Here is a 17,441-nt window from a genome sequence, read left to right as displayed (position 1 = left end):
TAAACAAACCCATTCACAGTTCATTGATTCTGAAGCACCTTTAATGGCTTCCACTTATAAAACTGTTTACATTAGTAATACATGTTTATTTTATTCTCCTAACTCCAGGCATAGAAATAATACGTCCAAACAAATAGGATGAACATACTCAATAGATCATAAGCTTTGTAATGATACCTTACAAGAGACCATTTGGATAAAGCATATTCCAGTTATACTTGAGTGTATGTATGATGTATTTCCATAAAAAAAAAATGGAGTGCAACACCACAGGTGGGTCTCTGGGACAGAGATCTACTCCTCCCTTGCTTCCAGTGCCGCTTTTGTGCCAGGGAGTAGGAGCGGTGCCAGGTCAATCCAGGGGGCTTTAGTGTCAGGGAGCAACGGTGCCACGGGTCTCTGACAGAGTTCTTCCACAGTGCTGCTTCCATCACTGCCACGGGGGTGTTGCACACCGATGAGCTCAGTGACAGGTCTTGCTGCGCAGCTGGAAGTTGTGGTCTGAGTGAAGCCTCCATAAGGAGCCACTTGAGGTGAAAATCGTGCTTTTTTGTTCTGGGGCAAAACCTTTTACAAACTCAGCACTTGTCTGCTTCTTGAGCCTCCCCCAGACCCTTTAAATAAGCATTGTGGGCATCACCCATTGGCATAGGCTTGTTGCAGGATTTGCAGGGCTTAAACCTCTGGGACTTGGGGATGTAACACCCCCCCCCCAAGGAAATGCGGTCAGGGTGGAGGGTAAACCTCACAGTCCAACAGCTAACTAACTACTAACTCAGAACCTGTACACAGTTGTGCACATTGCCAGATGGAGGGGCTGGCTCCTGCTTCTGTCTGACAGAAGCCTGGTGTAGAAATGGAACGGTGACATCACTGTTGTTGAGACTGGAATGTTCTGTGGCCACATTCTTTCCATTAGTGCTTCCCAAGGGCTCCAATCGGGAGGTGGGAGATGAAGGAATGGAATTTGAAGACATCAGGTGACAGTAGCCAGGAGAGAGAAAGCGAAGTTTGAGAGGGTCTTTGTTTTTCCCATTTTTGTTCAGACCAGGACAGAAATAGGGGTATACATCCAGAGAGGATTTCAGTCTAAAAGTGTAGATGTGAGACATTTCTGAAACATCATAGAAATTTAACCTCTGAGCTTTACCATCCAAGTGAACCCCAACTACTTCAGGCTGTTTGCCAAGTCTTAGTTTAACTGGAGACTCCACAAAGGCTATATAATCAGTATTGTTAAAAAATCGTATCCCCCAGTACCCATTCTCTGGCTTCAAATCTTGCCAGCCTTTCCTATTAGCTTTCCCGTTTGTTACCCCAAGATCCCAGTCTGTCTTATTTCCCACATGCACTTCCCAGTAATATTCCTTCTCAGCTCGGAGGGTTTCAGATCCTAGCACGCAGGCCCATCCATCAAATCTCTCTGGAGTATCTGTCACCTCTTGCTTCTGGTCAGTGTGGTTTACATGTAGGAAATCCGATGAAATATGAAGGTTGGGATGCGCTGTTTTAGGATCCAATCTGATTTGCACTGTACAGTCAAATTGAGACACATGGGAGTGGGGGGAACAAAAAAAGTGTGGGTGATCTTTTACTTCCTACATAACCCAATTTACAGAAGCATCTCCTACACTCACTACCCGTCTTCCCGATTCCCTAAGGTCCTTCTACAGCCTTAAAATAATTTTCATAGTAGAAACATATATTTTAAGTAAACATTGTTTCTTCTTACTCATCAGAACTGTGCCCTGAGTGTATCCAAAATTATATCTGCTTACTTTACTGACTAAGACTCTGCTTCTTGCTACTGTGAGTAGAGCTCTTCACGCATACAAAATTTGTATCTGCATCCATGATCCACAAACATGGTTGGCAGATATAAAGAGGATACCTACAGATTTGCAGAGTTTTACCTGTGAGTGCCACACAGATAAGAGAGTTAGCTGGATTCCATTCCTTTTTGTAGTTTATTAACAGAAGTCTTCATTACATTTCATTTACACCTGGCCAAATTCATTGACTGAGGGTTGCACAGGTGTCAGTGACGTTTCTCCAAATTTAAGTCATCAGAGTTGCAGGAAAGACCCTAGCTAGACTTTCAGAGCCCAGATTGTGTTTTATATCTTTTTATTTGCACAATAAGCAAATTTCCTGTGGAAATCTTTGACAGACAGCAACTGTGGACTCCCACTGGACTCTTTTTATAAAGACAATTTTCAGGGCAAAAATCATACTTTGATTGGCAAAGACTCCTTTTAGGTCACTCCGGGAGGTACTGTCCAATTTCACACACATTTAGAAACAAACTCTGCTCTCAGTGACACCAATGTGAATTAGAATAATTCCAATGATTTCGCATAACTACGAACTTTCATGTGGATTTATCCCTCTGCAATGAGATCTACTCAGGTCCCCAATAAACCCAATAATAAGAAAAAGGAATTTGACACAGCGGTTACAGAGACTGGGAGCTACAGCTTTCAGGAAGTCTCACAAGTTCCTTTCCTTTTTATAGTTCCCTCCCACCCATTCTTTGAATAATCAGTCCTCTCTGGCAAGAAGGTAAGACACTGGATTTAGCTTATCCACTTCTGTTACTGAGGTAAGTTCTTCATGTATACTGAGCAGAGGACAGACCTTCAGAACTTGGTGTTGGACTAAAAAGGAGGTAATTTCACTGCTATCCCAAAGAATCAATAAAGTAACTTTTTTTGGTTACTCACCAGCTGAGTTTTTGGCCTTCAATAGCTCTGAAATGTGAAACAAGAGAAGTTAGGAAAGAATACCAATGTTAACAGAGTTTGCACCATAAACCCGATTGTGACACGCCTCTTACATTCCACAGGAAAAGTACTATCAGTCTCAAAACTGGTAAGTTAGGTATGTCACGGAGATAGAATTCTTCTGCCAGATTTGAAATAAACTGGACAAGGAGTTCTTTGGTTGTGACACCTTTTAAAAAAAAGAAAAAAAAAAGACCAACTCCAAAAGTACATACTTAGACTCCAGCTATACACACACTGAAATACCTAAACAAATGACCTGACTTTCTAAACTGATGTATACTCAGCAGCTTCAGAAAAGTCAATGGGAGCTGCTGGGTGGTCAGTACTTTTGAAAAATTGGGCCTCTTATTTTGGCATTTAAATATGAGCTTAGAAACTTAACTTTAAATACTCACTTTAAAAAATTGTCCATAAGTATTTAGAGTTTAATACAGACACAGAAATATCTGTATGTGTGTTTTATCTAGCAAGAAAACAGAATGAGGCAGGGAGATAAAACATAGTTTACTGAATTCAGTTAGTTGAGATCTAGTGCACAGGGCCAAAGATTACTTTAATTTGATATTTTAAATAAGTTCTCCAGAAAATAACGTTCACATCTGTCAAGCTGATTGGAAGTTCTGGAGACCAAACCAGGGCACAGCAAGAAGCAGCCAGGGAAGGAGTTCTTCACTCCTCATGTCTCCTGTATGGAACTCAGGGAGCAGGTTAGAAGAAATGCCCTTTTCAGCATGCTCCCATTCCCCCTGCCCTCAAAGTCCTTCCCCCTCCCCAATCCAGCATGCAATTTGCCCACTATTACTGAGCACTTTGACATATGCCAGAAGGAGGCCCCACATTTTTTAGCAACTCCTATGGAGGAGTATGTGGGAGCATGAAGAACAGAGAAGTCAAGACAGCATAGGGAGAAGTACATATCCTCCCCTTGCACACACACACCCCAAATAGACTTTCTATTGTCTGATAGAGTTCACTAAAAACTAGCATATAAAAGAAATGTGCTGTTTCTAGATCACAGTGAGATACATAAAATTAGATTTTTCAAAAAGCAGAACAGTAGTCACTCAAATCAAAGTCTCAGATTCCCCAAACTGCCTTATCAGATTAACCTCAAACTTTCAAAAATAAATAAAAACACCTCTTCATGCTACGAATCACACATGCCAAATTTCAGGAAGAAAGTAAGTTTGGGTTTTGTTTGCTGTAAGGAAGTTATAGACAAAGGTCAAAAACAGGCTTATAATGACAACTGTCTTAGAATCTTTTAAACTATGGAGTCACTAAAGCAGCTCCAAAATATAACATCAGAAAGACAGTGCCATAGAAATCCAGTCACAGGCAGAAATACCCAAGACACCCATGTGCAGCTGGGGTGCGTGCCAACAGGGCATGTGTAAAACATTAGTGAACTTGAACATGTTACAAGTTATAACTGTTATCCCATACTAAAAAGGAAAATCACTAACTGTCTCACTCAACAACTCAAGAGGGGGGTGATGCCCCCAATCAGCAAAGAGACAGTTATTCTTCTGAATGAATCCTCAGGCTTCTGAGAGAGACAGACAGACAGACAGATAGACAGACACGCACACACACGCACACAGACGCACGATAGAAGAGCAGGGGCTGGGAGAGACAGACAGTAATGAAAAGAGAGGAAGGTGCACAGAGAGAGAGAGAGAGAGAGAGAGAGAGAGAGAGACCAAAGGAGTCCATTCTAGAAAAATAAATTAAATACCTTTTGCAACTTGAAGTTCTCCTGAGGGAAGAAAAGAGCAGATATGACTGTGCAAAGAAGAGACCATCAACTGGTATTATATTTACAGTGTGTCCATCCTCAGCCAACCTGCACAATACCCTCATCCTGAATTGACACTACATTCCCATAATCAAAGGGTCTCCTTCCCACAGAGATCTACTTCAGCGAAATATGATAAAATGTTGGCAAAAATAAGAGCATTTTTTGGTGAGCCCAGGAAATCTAAATGTAACGGAGGAAATTTTCAGGGCCAAGAGGTAGAACCAATCAATCATTCAAGGTGGTTAAAAAACAAACATCTGTATCTTATTGATATTTCTCTCCCTTCACACATTCCATACCTAATTCTTGCTTTGAATCTCTATCTCAGGATGCATTTGTCTATGAAGAATATTCTACATTGGGAAAGGACCAGAAACATACCTTTGGATTCTCTCTCTCTTTTGAATATGAAGCCTGTAACCACACCCAAATTAAGGAACAATAGACAGAATATCACTGTGGTGACTACATATGGGTGTTTATCATATGGGAATAAATCACCTGAAATGAAAGAGAAGTAGGTTGTTAGTTCAGGAAGAAGATAACTTTAGAACTGGAAGGAGTCTCAGAGAGTCTCACTGACATTCTTCATGGCACGTGTCCACATCTAGGATGCTCCATAAGCAGCTCTAAAGTCCCCCATGAATCCTACTGGGATCCCCTAAACTACAAGCATCTCATCTAGATTCCCTCATCCACCATAAGCCCCAGCCACAACATATGATACTATGTATTTTAAATGCTATATAGAAAATAAAGAGGGGATGTTCAGAGAGACTAGAAATTCCCCAAGAAGGCACACTGTAAAGCTCCTGCTTTCTGTGGCTCTGTCCTGCCCTAACCATTCATGTCCAGCAAACCATTAACCGGTCTTCTACTGCCCAGATAAACTCTTTGCAATAGGATAGCCTTACTGGAAAGTTGCAGCGCTGACTGTCTTGTCTGGTCCCAGAAGTTGCTTTGGAGCTGACACATCAGGACCTGGTTCTTGTTATCTTTCACATCCAGATGACTCTGAATATTGTGTAGACCTTGAACATCTTTTACAGATGATACAGTTGAATTCTGTCTTTGACCATGCATGTCAGTCCACAGTATTGATGGTTCCGGATACCACCCTTCTGAACTGCAAGTGAGCGTCACTGCCTGGTCCTGGGAATGGTGCACAGAGATTGTGGGGCCTGTGCCAACAGCTGTGTCAAAGCAAACCAAGTAATATTAGCTTATTTGACAGGGAAACACCAATACTTTCCTCCCATTGGGAGGGAAAGGATTCACCATGTTGGTATCACTCACATGTGCATTGATGCTCTATGATAATGTGCAGTCAACAGAGGAACATCATGGCCTTCTGTAGCCACAGCCAGTTACCAAGGCCTCTCAGTAACTGCTTGCAGCTGCCATGGCATCTGAGTGACTAGAGGTGGATAATAACTGCTTAGGTATCTGGCAGAGATTTGAAATTAAATAAAAGAATGCCAGAGGAAAATGTGTGTGTGTTTGCAGGCGATACATGTCAGTGAAGGACGTGTCACCTGCTAAAACAGAAAAGCAATTCACTGACAACAAGAACTTACGTTACCTCCAACCTTTAACTCCACAAGGCCTTCCAAATAATTCAATTTGTTGCCAATGAAGCAGACATAGCTGCCTCCATCTGCCACCTGAACCCTCTTTAACAGTAGAGAGACATTGCCATTGGGAAGCTCCTCCTTGAATAGCTCTGTCCTTCCCCGGTAGTGTGGGTTCTGCTTCTGCGGGGCATCCTGCCCATTCACATAATGATGTGTCAGGCCAGGAATCTCACTGCTATGCCACCTCACTTCCATCTGTTTGGCACTGGTCCTTGGTGAAAGTTGGCATGGAAGGATGACATCTGTGCCAACTGTGGCAATCACTGGAGAATCTGATCCTTTCAGGGTAAAGCTTTCTGAAAGGGATATGATGAAAGGTATTAATACAACACCTGCACCTTATTGCCTATTCAGTTCCAACATTGCCAAACCCCACCTCCACCACATTCTGGATTATAACCATCTGCATTTTCATCACTGTAGTTCTCCTAGCTTTACTACCAACCATCTTCATCACCAAAACACAAAACTCCAACAGAGTGACAAAGGAGACTGTGACCACCATTACACAGGGGAAAACCATGCAGAGGGGCATCCTAGGCAACCCAAGCATCCAACAGGTGAAATGGGAGCTACTCCTTTTAAATCTGATAGCACTGGGAAAGAACATGGCATAATAACCTAAAAATACTATAATTTCTTAGCACCAGCCCTACCTACCATCACTCAGCAGCACCGTCAACAGCCCATACATCACCACTCACAATTCTCACCATCTTTGTTACCACTACCATGGTGAAATTTCCCGCTCACAAATGTGTCTCTCCCACCCAGCCACACTAACCAGTATGCCCCAATCCTAAAATGGGGAGCCAAACGCACTGGACAATCCCCCAGCAAGTGCACATAGCACTTCTCAGGATCGAGCCTTATATTTGCAAACATTTCCTAGAAACTCCATTCTCCAGCATCTGTCTTGATTTAGGAGACTCACAATGATAGGTGAGCAGGGAAATGTCCTCTCTATCCCATTTAGGAGATACATGGAGTAAAATTATTAGATGATCCTCTCTGTCAAATTCACTCCCACCTCCTCACCCCAATTTGGAACTAATGTCCTATGAGTAAAAAGCTCCATAGCCCAATTCCAACAATACTATAAGCCATGTGATTCCTGAGCCAGGTGTGTTTATGATCTATGTCCAGGTGCAAAGTGAATGGGTGATTGGTAAAGAATTAAGGTTCTTGATAAAAATGGACAAATACTGAGAAAATTCATTCACTACTGATTTTCAGGAATACAAGCACAGAGTTTGGGCCATTTGTATTAATGGGGTAAAATTCAGTCACACATGAGTATTCAAACAAGTGCCAGGCATTTGCGAAAATGTTTGTGAAGCCTGGTAGTGTCATGAATTTTAACGTTAAGTGAGTGTTCATTAGAAAATTCACAGTAGAGGTGTGTTCCTGGTTATTTACCAGTCATTTATTATTTTTCCATGTAAAGAGTTCATTCACAACATCAATAGGCAGTAACAATAGCACATAAGTTAAGTGACCAGTCACACAACAAATTGTCAAAAGTTTGTTTGCATGTACGTTATTTGCTTCAACCTTAATACAGAACAGGATTGGTGCATGGATCTGATCAGAAAGGGGCCTACGTAAGGACAAACAATTTGATCAGCTTTAGTTCTTGATATCTTACACCACCACTTGGGCCTAACATAGGATGTTGTTTTATGTTTCTGTGGGTTTTGTTTGCTTCACCTAAATAAATATATACAAGGAAAATTACCTCTTCCACTCCCATTCTGGTAAAAATACATTAAAAAAAAAAATCACCTCCCATCCCCCGATCTCTTGTTTACAACCTCTTGCTTCTACAGCTCCTTTCTTCTTTGCTCAGTAGCCCTAAGAAACCCTCCCTCTACTTCACCAACAACTTCATCTCCTTTTTCCCCTTTGTCTCTAAATTCCCTGAGCAAGTGGCCTTGATTTCCTATCCTCCAGCTCTCTTTAATCGCCTCAATCCCACCCCAACAAATCTCACTATCAGCCTCCTCCTTAACCCAAAGGGCTTGTGCTCTATAATTATTCACTTCCATTCTTCTACTGCCCTTCATAATGTGGATCAAATTATTTTCCTCTTTTCCTTTCTTCCCTGGACTTCTGCTCTTATGCAGTGCTGCCATTCTAATCGTACAGCAGCACAAGAGCTATCTCCTAAACAACCACTATTTCTATGTGAATTCAATCCTCTTGTTCCTTCTCACACACCTTGGTGGTGCTGTTGTAATTCTGTCCACATGACTCTTGGGTAGAAGTGGCCCCTTCTCCCACCATGGGGCTAAAGCAAAGGTCAGTGAGAAGCGTGTGACTTGGGATCCAGGTCAAGATTCCGCTTACCTGAGGAGACCAGGATTCCTACATGGCAGAAGAAGGCAAAGGCCCAGAGCTCACTCCTGGCTGACAGTTCCATAACCCCTAAAACACAAAATAGAAGAGTTCACACCAATGCACAGAAAATTCTGGGGGAGGAGTCTGGAAAGCATTCACAGATCAAACCACACTTTCTGCCGGGTGAAAATAATATGAGGTTCAAACTAAATTTTTCAGGCTATAGTGGGAGAATTAGGAGTTTATAGTCTAGTCATATTTTACATTTAAATAGCACCTTTCATCTGCAGTGTGCTCCATTGGACAGAGCATTGGACAGGGCCTCCGGAGTCCTATGTTCTATTCCTGTAGCTGCCACTAGCCTACTGTACAACCTTTGGCAGGTCAGATCACCACTTCATTCCTCAGTTTCCTCATGTGTGAAATAAGGACAATAAGGACAATGATAGTTACCTCCTTTGTAATATGTTTTGAGCTCTACGGATGAAAAGCTCTATACAAGAGCCAGGCATAAGTAATATTATTCTAAAGAATCCCAAATGACTTCTCCTACACAACACAAAAACAATGAAATGCAGCCTATGAAGTGGAAGTGTTGTGATGAAAGGGCATATATGTCAGCCATATAAATAGGCTTGGAAGGATTAGATCGGGGTGGCCAACCTGAGCTTGAGAAGGAACCAGAATTTACCAATGTACATTGCCAAAGAGCCACAGTAGTATGTCAGCACCCCTCCCATCAACTTCCCCCCACCCAGCACCTCCTGCCCATCAGTCCTCCCCCCTGCACCTCCTAATCAGCTGTTTTGTGGCATGCAGGAGGCTCAGAGGGGGAGAAGTGAGAGCACAGCAGGATCAGGGGAGGGGGTGGAGTGGGAGCAGGACCTGTGGCAGAGCCAGGGGTTGAGCAGTGAGCACCCCCCGGCACATTGGAAAGTTGGCGCCTGTAGCTCCAGCCTCGGAGTCGGTGCCTATACAAGGAGCCGCATATTAACTTCTGAAGAGCCACATGTGGCTCAGGAGTGACAAGCTGGCCACCCCTGGATTAGATTTTTATTGGTAAATGTTGATTTCACCATACACACACAAACCCATGAATATATATTTCCATTGATGATAAATGAAATTTATCAAAAGGCAAAATACTTTTTTTTTGCTTGAGAACTTCTTAGAGTTTAAGAATATTTACTTTGTATATTTTGACATTTGATGTTGACAGTGTGTGTTTTCACAGTTAAAAAGTTTTAATTTTCTGAATCTAGGCATCTACTGTCATTGTCTGACTCCCCCTGCCACATAACTTCCTGCAACTGTGAAATTTTTAAATCAATACCAAAAATGCTTAAAAATAAGTGATTTTTTCTGTCAGAATTATAACAAAATAAAAATTGAATTCTACGTAGATATGAAGCATTCAGAAGAAAGGAAGTAACATCTTAGAAAGGTGAATTTTCCTAATTCCAAAATGAATTGTGCTGATTTTATATTTCAAACTCCTTGGGGCAAGGACCCTCTTTCATTCTGTGTACAGCACCTAGAACAAGGGCTCCTGGCATAGGTGCTGGAACTATGGGTGCCAGGGGTGCTGCTGCACCCCATGGCTTGAAGTGGTTTCCATCATATACAGGGTTAACAGTTTGATTCAATGGCTCTCAGTGTAACGCACACACCTCCTGGCTGTGGTGTTCTGTCCCATCTAGTGGCACCAAGACCACTTAGAGAGAGAGATTAATGAGTTTGCTCTCTCCAAGTGTCTCTGTGCCACTAGATAGGACAGAACACAGCAGGAACTGTGTGCGTTACAGCAGCACCCCCCCACTATACAAATTGTCCCCGCACCCTTGGCTCCGGATGGGATGGTAACAAGTACTAGCCCCCTACAAAGGCCAGGTGCCGCAGTATAGGCAGGTGCTGCCTGTAGTGACGCTGAAGTGCCTTGCCAGAGGCACACAGCAGAAAGCCCAGAAGGATGGGAAGGAGCAGGGCACACCCAGCCGCAGTGACTCGGGGTAGCGCTGGCAGGCCTGAGCTCACCGTCCCCACGGCCAGGAAAGAGCCACCCGCCCGATGACCCCCGGGCCCCTCTGTTCAGTTCACCCTGCAGCGCGCTCCCCATTCCCGGGGCTGCAGTCCTCCCTCCCCGCCCTTCTCCGAGCAGGCCCAGGGGCCTTGCCCCGCCCCGCCCCGCCCCGCCCCTTGCTGGGGTGGAGTCCGCTGCAGGGAGCCGCCCCGCGAAGCCCCTCGCACCTGCAGGTCCAGCCAAGTCTGCGCGGGGGCCGCGACTGTAGCGTCCCGCTTCTTCCCTCGCTCTGGGGGCCGAGGCGCCTCAGGCCATCGAGGAGCGAAAGAGAAACAAGCGGCCCCAGACCTGCTAATAGCGAAAAGAGAAGATCAAGGCGAGGCTGGAGCAGAAGTGGGGCGGGCTAGAAGCGCTGCGTAAATTTACACTCACAGCCCTGCTGTGGCTTGGGACGATCCTTGCACAGGAGGAAAGGGCTTTTCTTCATAAACAATGGCTCTTCTTGTTCCCTAAAACGAAGGAGGGGGTTAGGGTATTTCAGGCCAGGGAGAAAGCCAGAGGCCGATGAACCTCGGGGATCAAAATATGATGGTTCTAAACCAGGGGTCTCAAACATGCAGCCAGCAGAATTATTTCCTGCACCTGCCATAGGTGCCGATTCCAGGGTGGAGTTGGGGCAGGGACTTTGGCGAAGGGGTTGGAAGAGGCAGGAGTGGGGCCTCATGGAGGAGAGGAGCAGTCTGAGGTAGAAGTTCAAGCATGTATGATTATTTGCTGTGAATCGCTGGAAAGAATGTATATTAAAAGCAGCGATGTATTTTGTATCAATAGTTACTTTATAAACTTCCTGTGATTACAGCTATGTTGATAGACTGTTAGTGTAGATCATCATCGGTGTTACTGACCACATAAGGAATAGATACAGGTGTTTATATTTTATTAAAACCCCTCTTTGCATTACAGTGTTTAAAAAGTTAATACATTGGCTTTTAATAGCATACTATATTACTCTTCATTTTTTTTCATTTTTCACCACACTTTGGTATTGTTGTATGAAAAGGCTTCAGTGATGCAGCCATCGGGCCAATGTAGTAGTCCTCAGGTGGCCCTCATGGTGAGTTTGAGATCCCTGTTCTAAACCATACCCAAGAGAAGGTTGTTGCATATTTTGTCTTCTAAAAGGTTGGTCTATAGCCTGAGAAATTATCTAAAACTTGTAGATGGAAGGGGGGCTCAGATGACTTACCCCGGGAAGCAACATAGATGCTGATTAGTACACATCAGATGTGAGTTTTCTTTATCAGTCATAAAAAGTAGGGTAGAAAAAGACAGTAAATTGTCACTGAGGCTTTAACCAAGTACAGGGCAGCTGAGCAAACTTGCCTATTTGTAGCCTCTATAGTTAAAGAGTAGACGAGTGAGAACAAGATTTTCAGGAGTGACTAGTATTTTTGGGTGTCCAACTCAAGTCACCCTAATTGAGGGAGGGGTGATTTTAAGGAAATGTACTTGAGTATCAGCCCTCCAAAAAGTCCAGTTAAGCCATATCAAGATGGGTACCCATTAATTTGGGAATCAGTGTTTATTCCCTAAAATCTTGGTCTGAGTGTGTTAGTCTACAAATTTAAAGCATGCTTAGTGAGATGTGTTCCCTTTAAGTGATCATGAAGAAGCAGTTGTTGGAGGAGAAGAGCGTACCAGATTGAAATTTCATACACTGAACTTTTATAATTTAGTATGGCATGTTAACATTCCCCTTCTGAAGTTCATTGTGTATTTTTTTAAATAATTTTAATAAACCTTTATATAGAAACAATCACCTTGCAAATGACCACCTGAATTGAAGCACTGAGTCTTAAATTAGGTAATATTTATTTTCCAAATGGTTTTATTGAAATGTGCCAGTAACACAGACAAAAACTAAGATGTAGTTAAGTTTAAAAATGTTGTCTATTGAAAAAGTGTATATATATCCACACCAGCTGGAAAGCTCAAGGGGATAAGTAGTAGCACTTTGATTCTGACCCAGCCAGTGAGAGTTTAAAGCCTACCTAAAAAAATTGGGAGGTATATTTAAAAGAACATAAAACTTGCCTTATGGTGATACTTAGTTAACTAAGAGAAGCTTAAAGGATGCCTTGAACTCATCCATAGCTCATTCCAAACCTGTTTGAAAAAGATGGAAGACTGGTGTCAGGGTAGCAGCTGACCCTAAAACTTTGCTAAAGTCATCCATAAAATGAGTCCTGTGAGCTAACTCCATATAGATGGGATGAAGGCAAGGAGGAGGAGAAGAAAGGATGATTTGATTACAATCTATAGGTACCTACATGGCAAACAGTTATTCAGTAATGGACTCTTCAACCTAGCAGAGAAAAGTGTAACACACCAATGGCTGGAAATTGAAGTTAGACAAATTCAAACTGCAATGACAAAATTTTAACATTGAAAGTAATTGACCATTAAAACAAATTTACCAAGGGTCATGGTGGATTCACCACCACTGAATTTTTAAATCTAGATTGGATTTTTCTTTCTAAAAAATCTGCTCTGGGAATTAGGAGGTCAGACTAGATGATCATAATGGTCTATCAACTATATCATAGTTAACACCAAATACTAGAAAGTCAAGGAAATCAGAATTAAGTCCCAATCTCAGTGCTGCCCAGATCTCTACTCAACCTCCCCCTACTGACTGAAAAAGCACCTAGTTGTCAGGTGAAATTTCAGTTTCCCCAACTAAGCAATAAAGTATACAATTTAGTATCAATTTTAGTTTTATGATTAGCTCACAACCTTCCTATCCATACCAGAGAGAGGAAGTTTGTCTACAGATGCAGAAAATGGAAACATAAGTTAAAGGCAGATTTTCAAAAGCCTCAGTAGAGGACCCATGACAGCTGAGTGCTAGTGTCTTCTAGCTTGTGCAGCACAGAACATAGAGAATGGACAAGCAGGAACACACTGCATTTTTCCACCTCTTCTCTTCGTATTACTTGACTTAGGTATTGCCCTGAAGGAAGAGGAACAGGCAGCAACCAGCAGGAGACACAAGGAGGTAGCCCTCCTAAGCATATATACTAGCTCCCCTTTCCCTCAGTGAGTATGAGAGATATTGGTGTCTCTACCAGATACTTAGAAGAGGAGGAGTCTCCAACCTATTGCTAAAGAGCAGGAGTCTGAATAATATCAGGAAGATGAGTGGGTTTAATACAGTGCGATATCCAGTCCATATTAAAAGGGTGGATAAGGTGAACGGGATCCAATGCAATGGTACACTGTCTTTGGACTAAAGGTTGTGATGGATTCTCTATCACTGGAATTTTTTAAATCAAGATTGAACTTTTAGGGGGAAACAAAACTGTAAAATACACACACACATTGTAGTTCAACCACAGGTATTGGATTTGAAATAGGATGTAATTCAGGGAATTCCAATGGTCTGGGTTATGCAGGTCACCCCTAGATCACTGATACTCAAACCTGTGTTTCAAGAGCCAAATTAGTGATCGTTATCCAAAAGGGCCACAGTAGTGTGACTTGTTTCATTTACTATTTTATATATATATAATTATTCTCACAGTGAAATGACTGACCAAGTATTATTTTATCAACTGCAGTTGGTTAATAATGTAGTAAAAGCATCCTGATTAATAATTACATCACAGAGTGTTTTAATATCCTGTGCTGCAAAGAGCCACAGAAGACACATTAAAGAGCCACTTGTAGCTCATGAGCCTCAGACTGAGTATCACGGCCCTAGATGATCACAGCTGATCTTCTGGCCTTAAAATTGATGAGATGCTGTGGGGTTTAGTCCCCATTTGGCACAGAGAAGTTAAGGTACTGTTATCTCTTGAACAAAAGCAGGTGGACTAAAGGAGCAGGAGGTTTGTGTCCTACATGTGGTGGGAGGGTAATGATACATATGGTTAGTATGTAGATGTGTGCTAGTGGTAGTCTGTAGTTCACACTGGAAAAGGAGATGGAGGAGTATGGTGAATGGAATTAGCAGGGTTTTATGGCCTATAGATGGAAGGAGAGTTGACTTATGAAGAAAGGTTAAATTTTAGAATCTCAATTTGTTAAGTGAGGAAACACTAATGTTTAACATTTTTACTGCAATATTCTCAATTTTTAAATAATTAAACAGAATTTTTGCATAGAAGTTTCCTTTTCAGTGAAAGTATTATTTATACTCTTAAATTTGTAAGGGTATGTCTGCACTACAAAATTAGGTCAATTTTATAGAAGTTGATTTTTAGAAATCGATTTTATACAGTTGATTGCATATGGCCACACTAAGCGCATTAAGTCAGAGGAGTGTGTTCTCACCATCATGGCTAGCATCAACTTTTGGAGTGTTGCACTGTGGGTAGCTATCCCACAGTTACCACAGTCTCCGCTGCCCATTGGAATTTGGGGTTAAATTCCCAATGCCTGATAGGGCAAAAACATTTTCGCGGGTGGTTTTGGGTATGTCATCAGTCAACCCTTCCTCTGTGAAAGCAACATCAGACAATCATTTTGCGCCTTTTTCCCATGCAGATGCCATACCACGGCAAGCATGTAGCCCGCTCAGCTCACCATCACTGCTGCTGTTGTGAGCATGGTAAACACCTCATGCATTATCCTTGAGTATATGCAGAACTGGGCTAAGATACGCCAGCACAAGGAAGATTTTGATGAGGACATGGACACAGATCTTCCTGAAAGCACGGGCTGTGGTAATTGGGACATCATGGTCACAATGGGGCTGGTTGATACAGTGGAATGCCAATTCTGAGCCAGGCAAACAAGCACAGACTGGTGGGATCACATAGTGTTGTGGGTATGGGATGATTCACAGTGGCTGTGAAACTTTCACATGCAAAAGGCCACTTTCCTGGAACTCTGTGAGTTGCTTTCCCCCACCCTGAAGCACAAGAATACCAAGATGAGAGCTGCCCTGACAGTTGAGAAGCGAGTAGCGATAGCTCTATGGAAGCTTGCAACACCTGACTGCCCGGTATCAATTTGGAGTGGGTAAGTCTACTGTGGGGGATGCTGTGATCCAAGCAGCCAATGCAATCGTTGATGTTCTATTATCAAGGGTAGTGACTTTGGGAAATATGCAGGTCATAGTGGATGGCTTTGCTGCAATGGGGTTCCCTAACTGTGGTGGGGCAATAGATGGAACGCATATCCTCATCTTGGCACTGGACCATCTTGCCAACCAGTACATAAACTGGAAGGGGTACTTAATGGTGCTGCAAGCACTGGTGGATCACAAGGGGCGTTTCACTGACATCAATGTGGGAGGGCCGGGAAAGGTGTACGATGCTCCAGGCTGTTTGAGTAGCTGCAAGAAGACACTTACTTTCCAGACCAGAAAGTTATCATTGGGGATGTTGAAATTCCAGTAGTTATCCTTGGGGATCCAGCCTACCCCTTGCTCCCATGGCTCATGATGCCTTACACAGGCAGCCTGGACAGTAATAAGGAGAAGTTCAGCTATAGGCTGAGCAAGTGCAGAATGGTGGTAGAAAGCTTGCTGGCGCTGTTTGCTGACTAGGTCAGACCTCAGCACAACCAACATTCCCATTGTCATTACTGCTTGCTGTGTGCTCCATATCTGTGAGAGTAAGGGGGAAGATATTTATGGTGGGGTGGGAGGTTGAGGCAAATCACCTGGAACCTGATTATGAGCAGACAGACACCAGGGAGATTAGAAGAGCACAGCTGGGCATACTGGGCATCAGAGAGGCTTTGAAAACCAGTTTCACAACTGGCCAGGCTTTGGTGTGACAGTTGTGTGTGTTTCTCATTGATGCGAACCCACCCCCTTTTTTATTTTAATTCTCTGTAAGCCAACCACCCTCCCCCCTTCGAAATAAAGTAGCTATTGTTTTGAACCCATGCATTCTTTCCTTAATTAAAAAAAAAATTAGATAATGGACAAGGTAGCCTGGGTGGAGTGGGGGAGAAGAGAAGAACAAGGCTACATTGTTTATTGTAGCCACACTACAAATCCAACTGCTTGAATGACAGCCTTCAGTTACTTGAGCCATCCTCTGGAGTGGAGGGGCTGGGTGCCCGGAGCCTCCCTCCCCGCGTTCTTGGGCATCTGGGTAAGAAGGCTATGGAACATGGAGAGGAGGGTAGGCGGTTATATAGTGGATGCAGTGGGGGGTCTGTGCTCTCGTTGGCTTTCCTGCAGCTCCAGCATGTCTGTTTGCTCCCCCATTAGCCTCAGCATCGTGTCCTGCCTCCACTCTTCATACTTACCCAATTCTTTCCTGGCCTCTTTCACTGAATGCCTCCATGCTTTGAGCTGTGCCCTATCAGTGCAGGAGGACTGCATCAGTTCAGAAAACATGTCATTGCAATGCGTTTTTTTTTGCCTTGTAATCTGTGATAACCACAGATGGAGATGTTAGGAGAAGCATAGACACTTTTGCACCTGTGAGGTGATAAAAAGGGAGAGTAAAACTGGTTTGGCTTCTTGTGCCTTCATAACATGTGGGAATGTTTTCAAACTGCAGCGCTCCACCTTTCCCAGAGCAAGCAATGGGTTGGGTTTCATATTTAGAAGGAAGGGCTGCAGTATTTGGGTAAATATGCAGCACACACCTCCCCCCACCACACCGCGTGGCTATTCTCCCGGATGATCCCTTTTAGCCAAGTGCAATCAGCCCATCATGAACGAGGTCCTTTTACTGTTCCCTTACAAAAATTCTATTTCAACCCAGTGACCATGAACACTATTTCTTTTAAACCCTGTACTGTAGTTACAAATGTGCACTCACCAGAGGTGCCTTCTCTGGCTTCAGGGTCAGGGATCACACCTTGGGAGGGTATTGGCCCCAGGGTGATATTAA

The 17,441-nt window shown here is 43.2% G+C and overlaps 2 protein-coding genes across 4 annotated transcripts in view; one reads left to right on the top strand and one right to left on the bottom strand.

The window, feature by feature from the left end:
- Window positions 1–17,441, top strand: part of LOC127052068 (histone H2B 8-like) — a 42,613-nt gene that overhangs the window by 8,230 nt on the left and 16,942 nt on the right. The window contains exon 3 of one of the 3 annotated variants that reach the window (XR_007774674.1): window positions 15,130–15,606. The gene's annotated coding sequence lies outside the window, so the exon portion shown is untranslated. Of the gene's footprint in view, window positions 1–4,915; window positions 5,012–15,129; window positions 15,901–17,441 lie in introns of those variants that run through there. The other 2 variants (XM_050955325.1, XM_050955344.1) reach the window with 2 other exon arrangements.
- Window positions 24–11,105, bottom strand: LOC127051660 (butyrophilin subfamily 1 member A1-like). Its single transcript, XM_050954263.1, has 8 exons — window positions 10,809–11,105; window positions 8,571–8,648; window positions 6,170–6,517; window positions 5,502–5,780; window positions 4,969–5,088; window positions 4,525–4,545; window positions 2,724–2,750; window positions 24–1,531 (listed from the first exon to the last, which is right to left on the bottom strand). Exons 2-8 carry the CDS (start codon window positions 8,641–8,643, stop codon window positions 771–773), a joined length of 1,629 nt encoding a protein of 542 aa, XP_050810220.1. The 5' UTR covers window positions 8,644–8,648; window positions 10,809–11,105; the 3' UTR covers window positions 24–770.

The sequence above is a fragment of the Gopherus flavomarginatus genome, chromosome 1 (genome assembly GCF_025201925.1).
Source record: "Gopherus flavomarginatus isolate rGopFla2 chromosome 1, rGopFla2.mat.asm, whole genome shotgun sequence".
Lineage (NCBI taxonomy): Eukaryota > Metazoa > Chordata > Testudines > Testudinidae > Gopherus > Gopherus flavomarginatus.
Note: the sequence above shows the minus strand (reverse complement) of the source record. Positions and strands in the feature narration are given on the sequence as shown.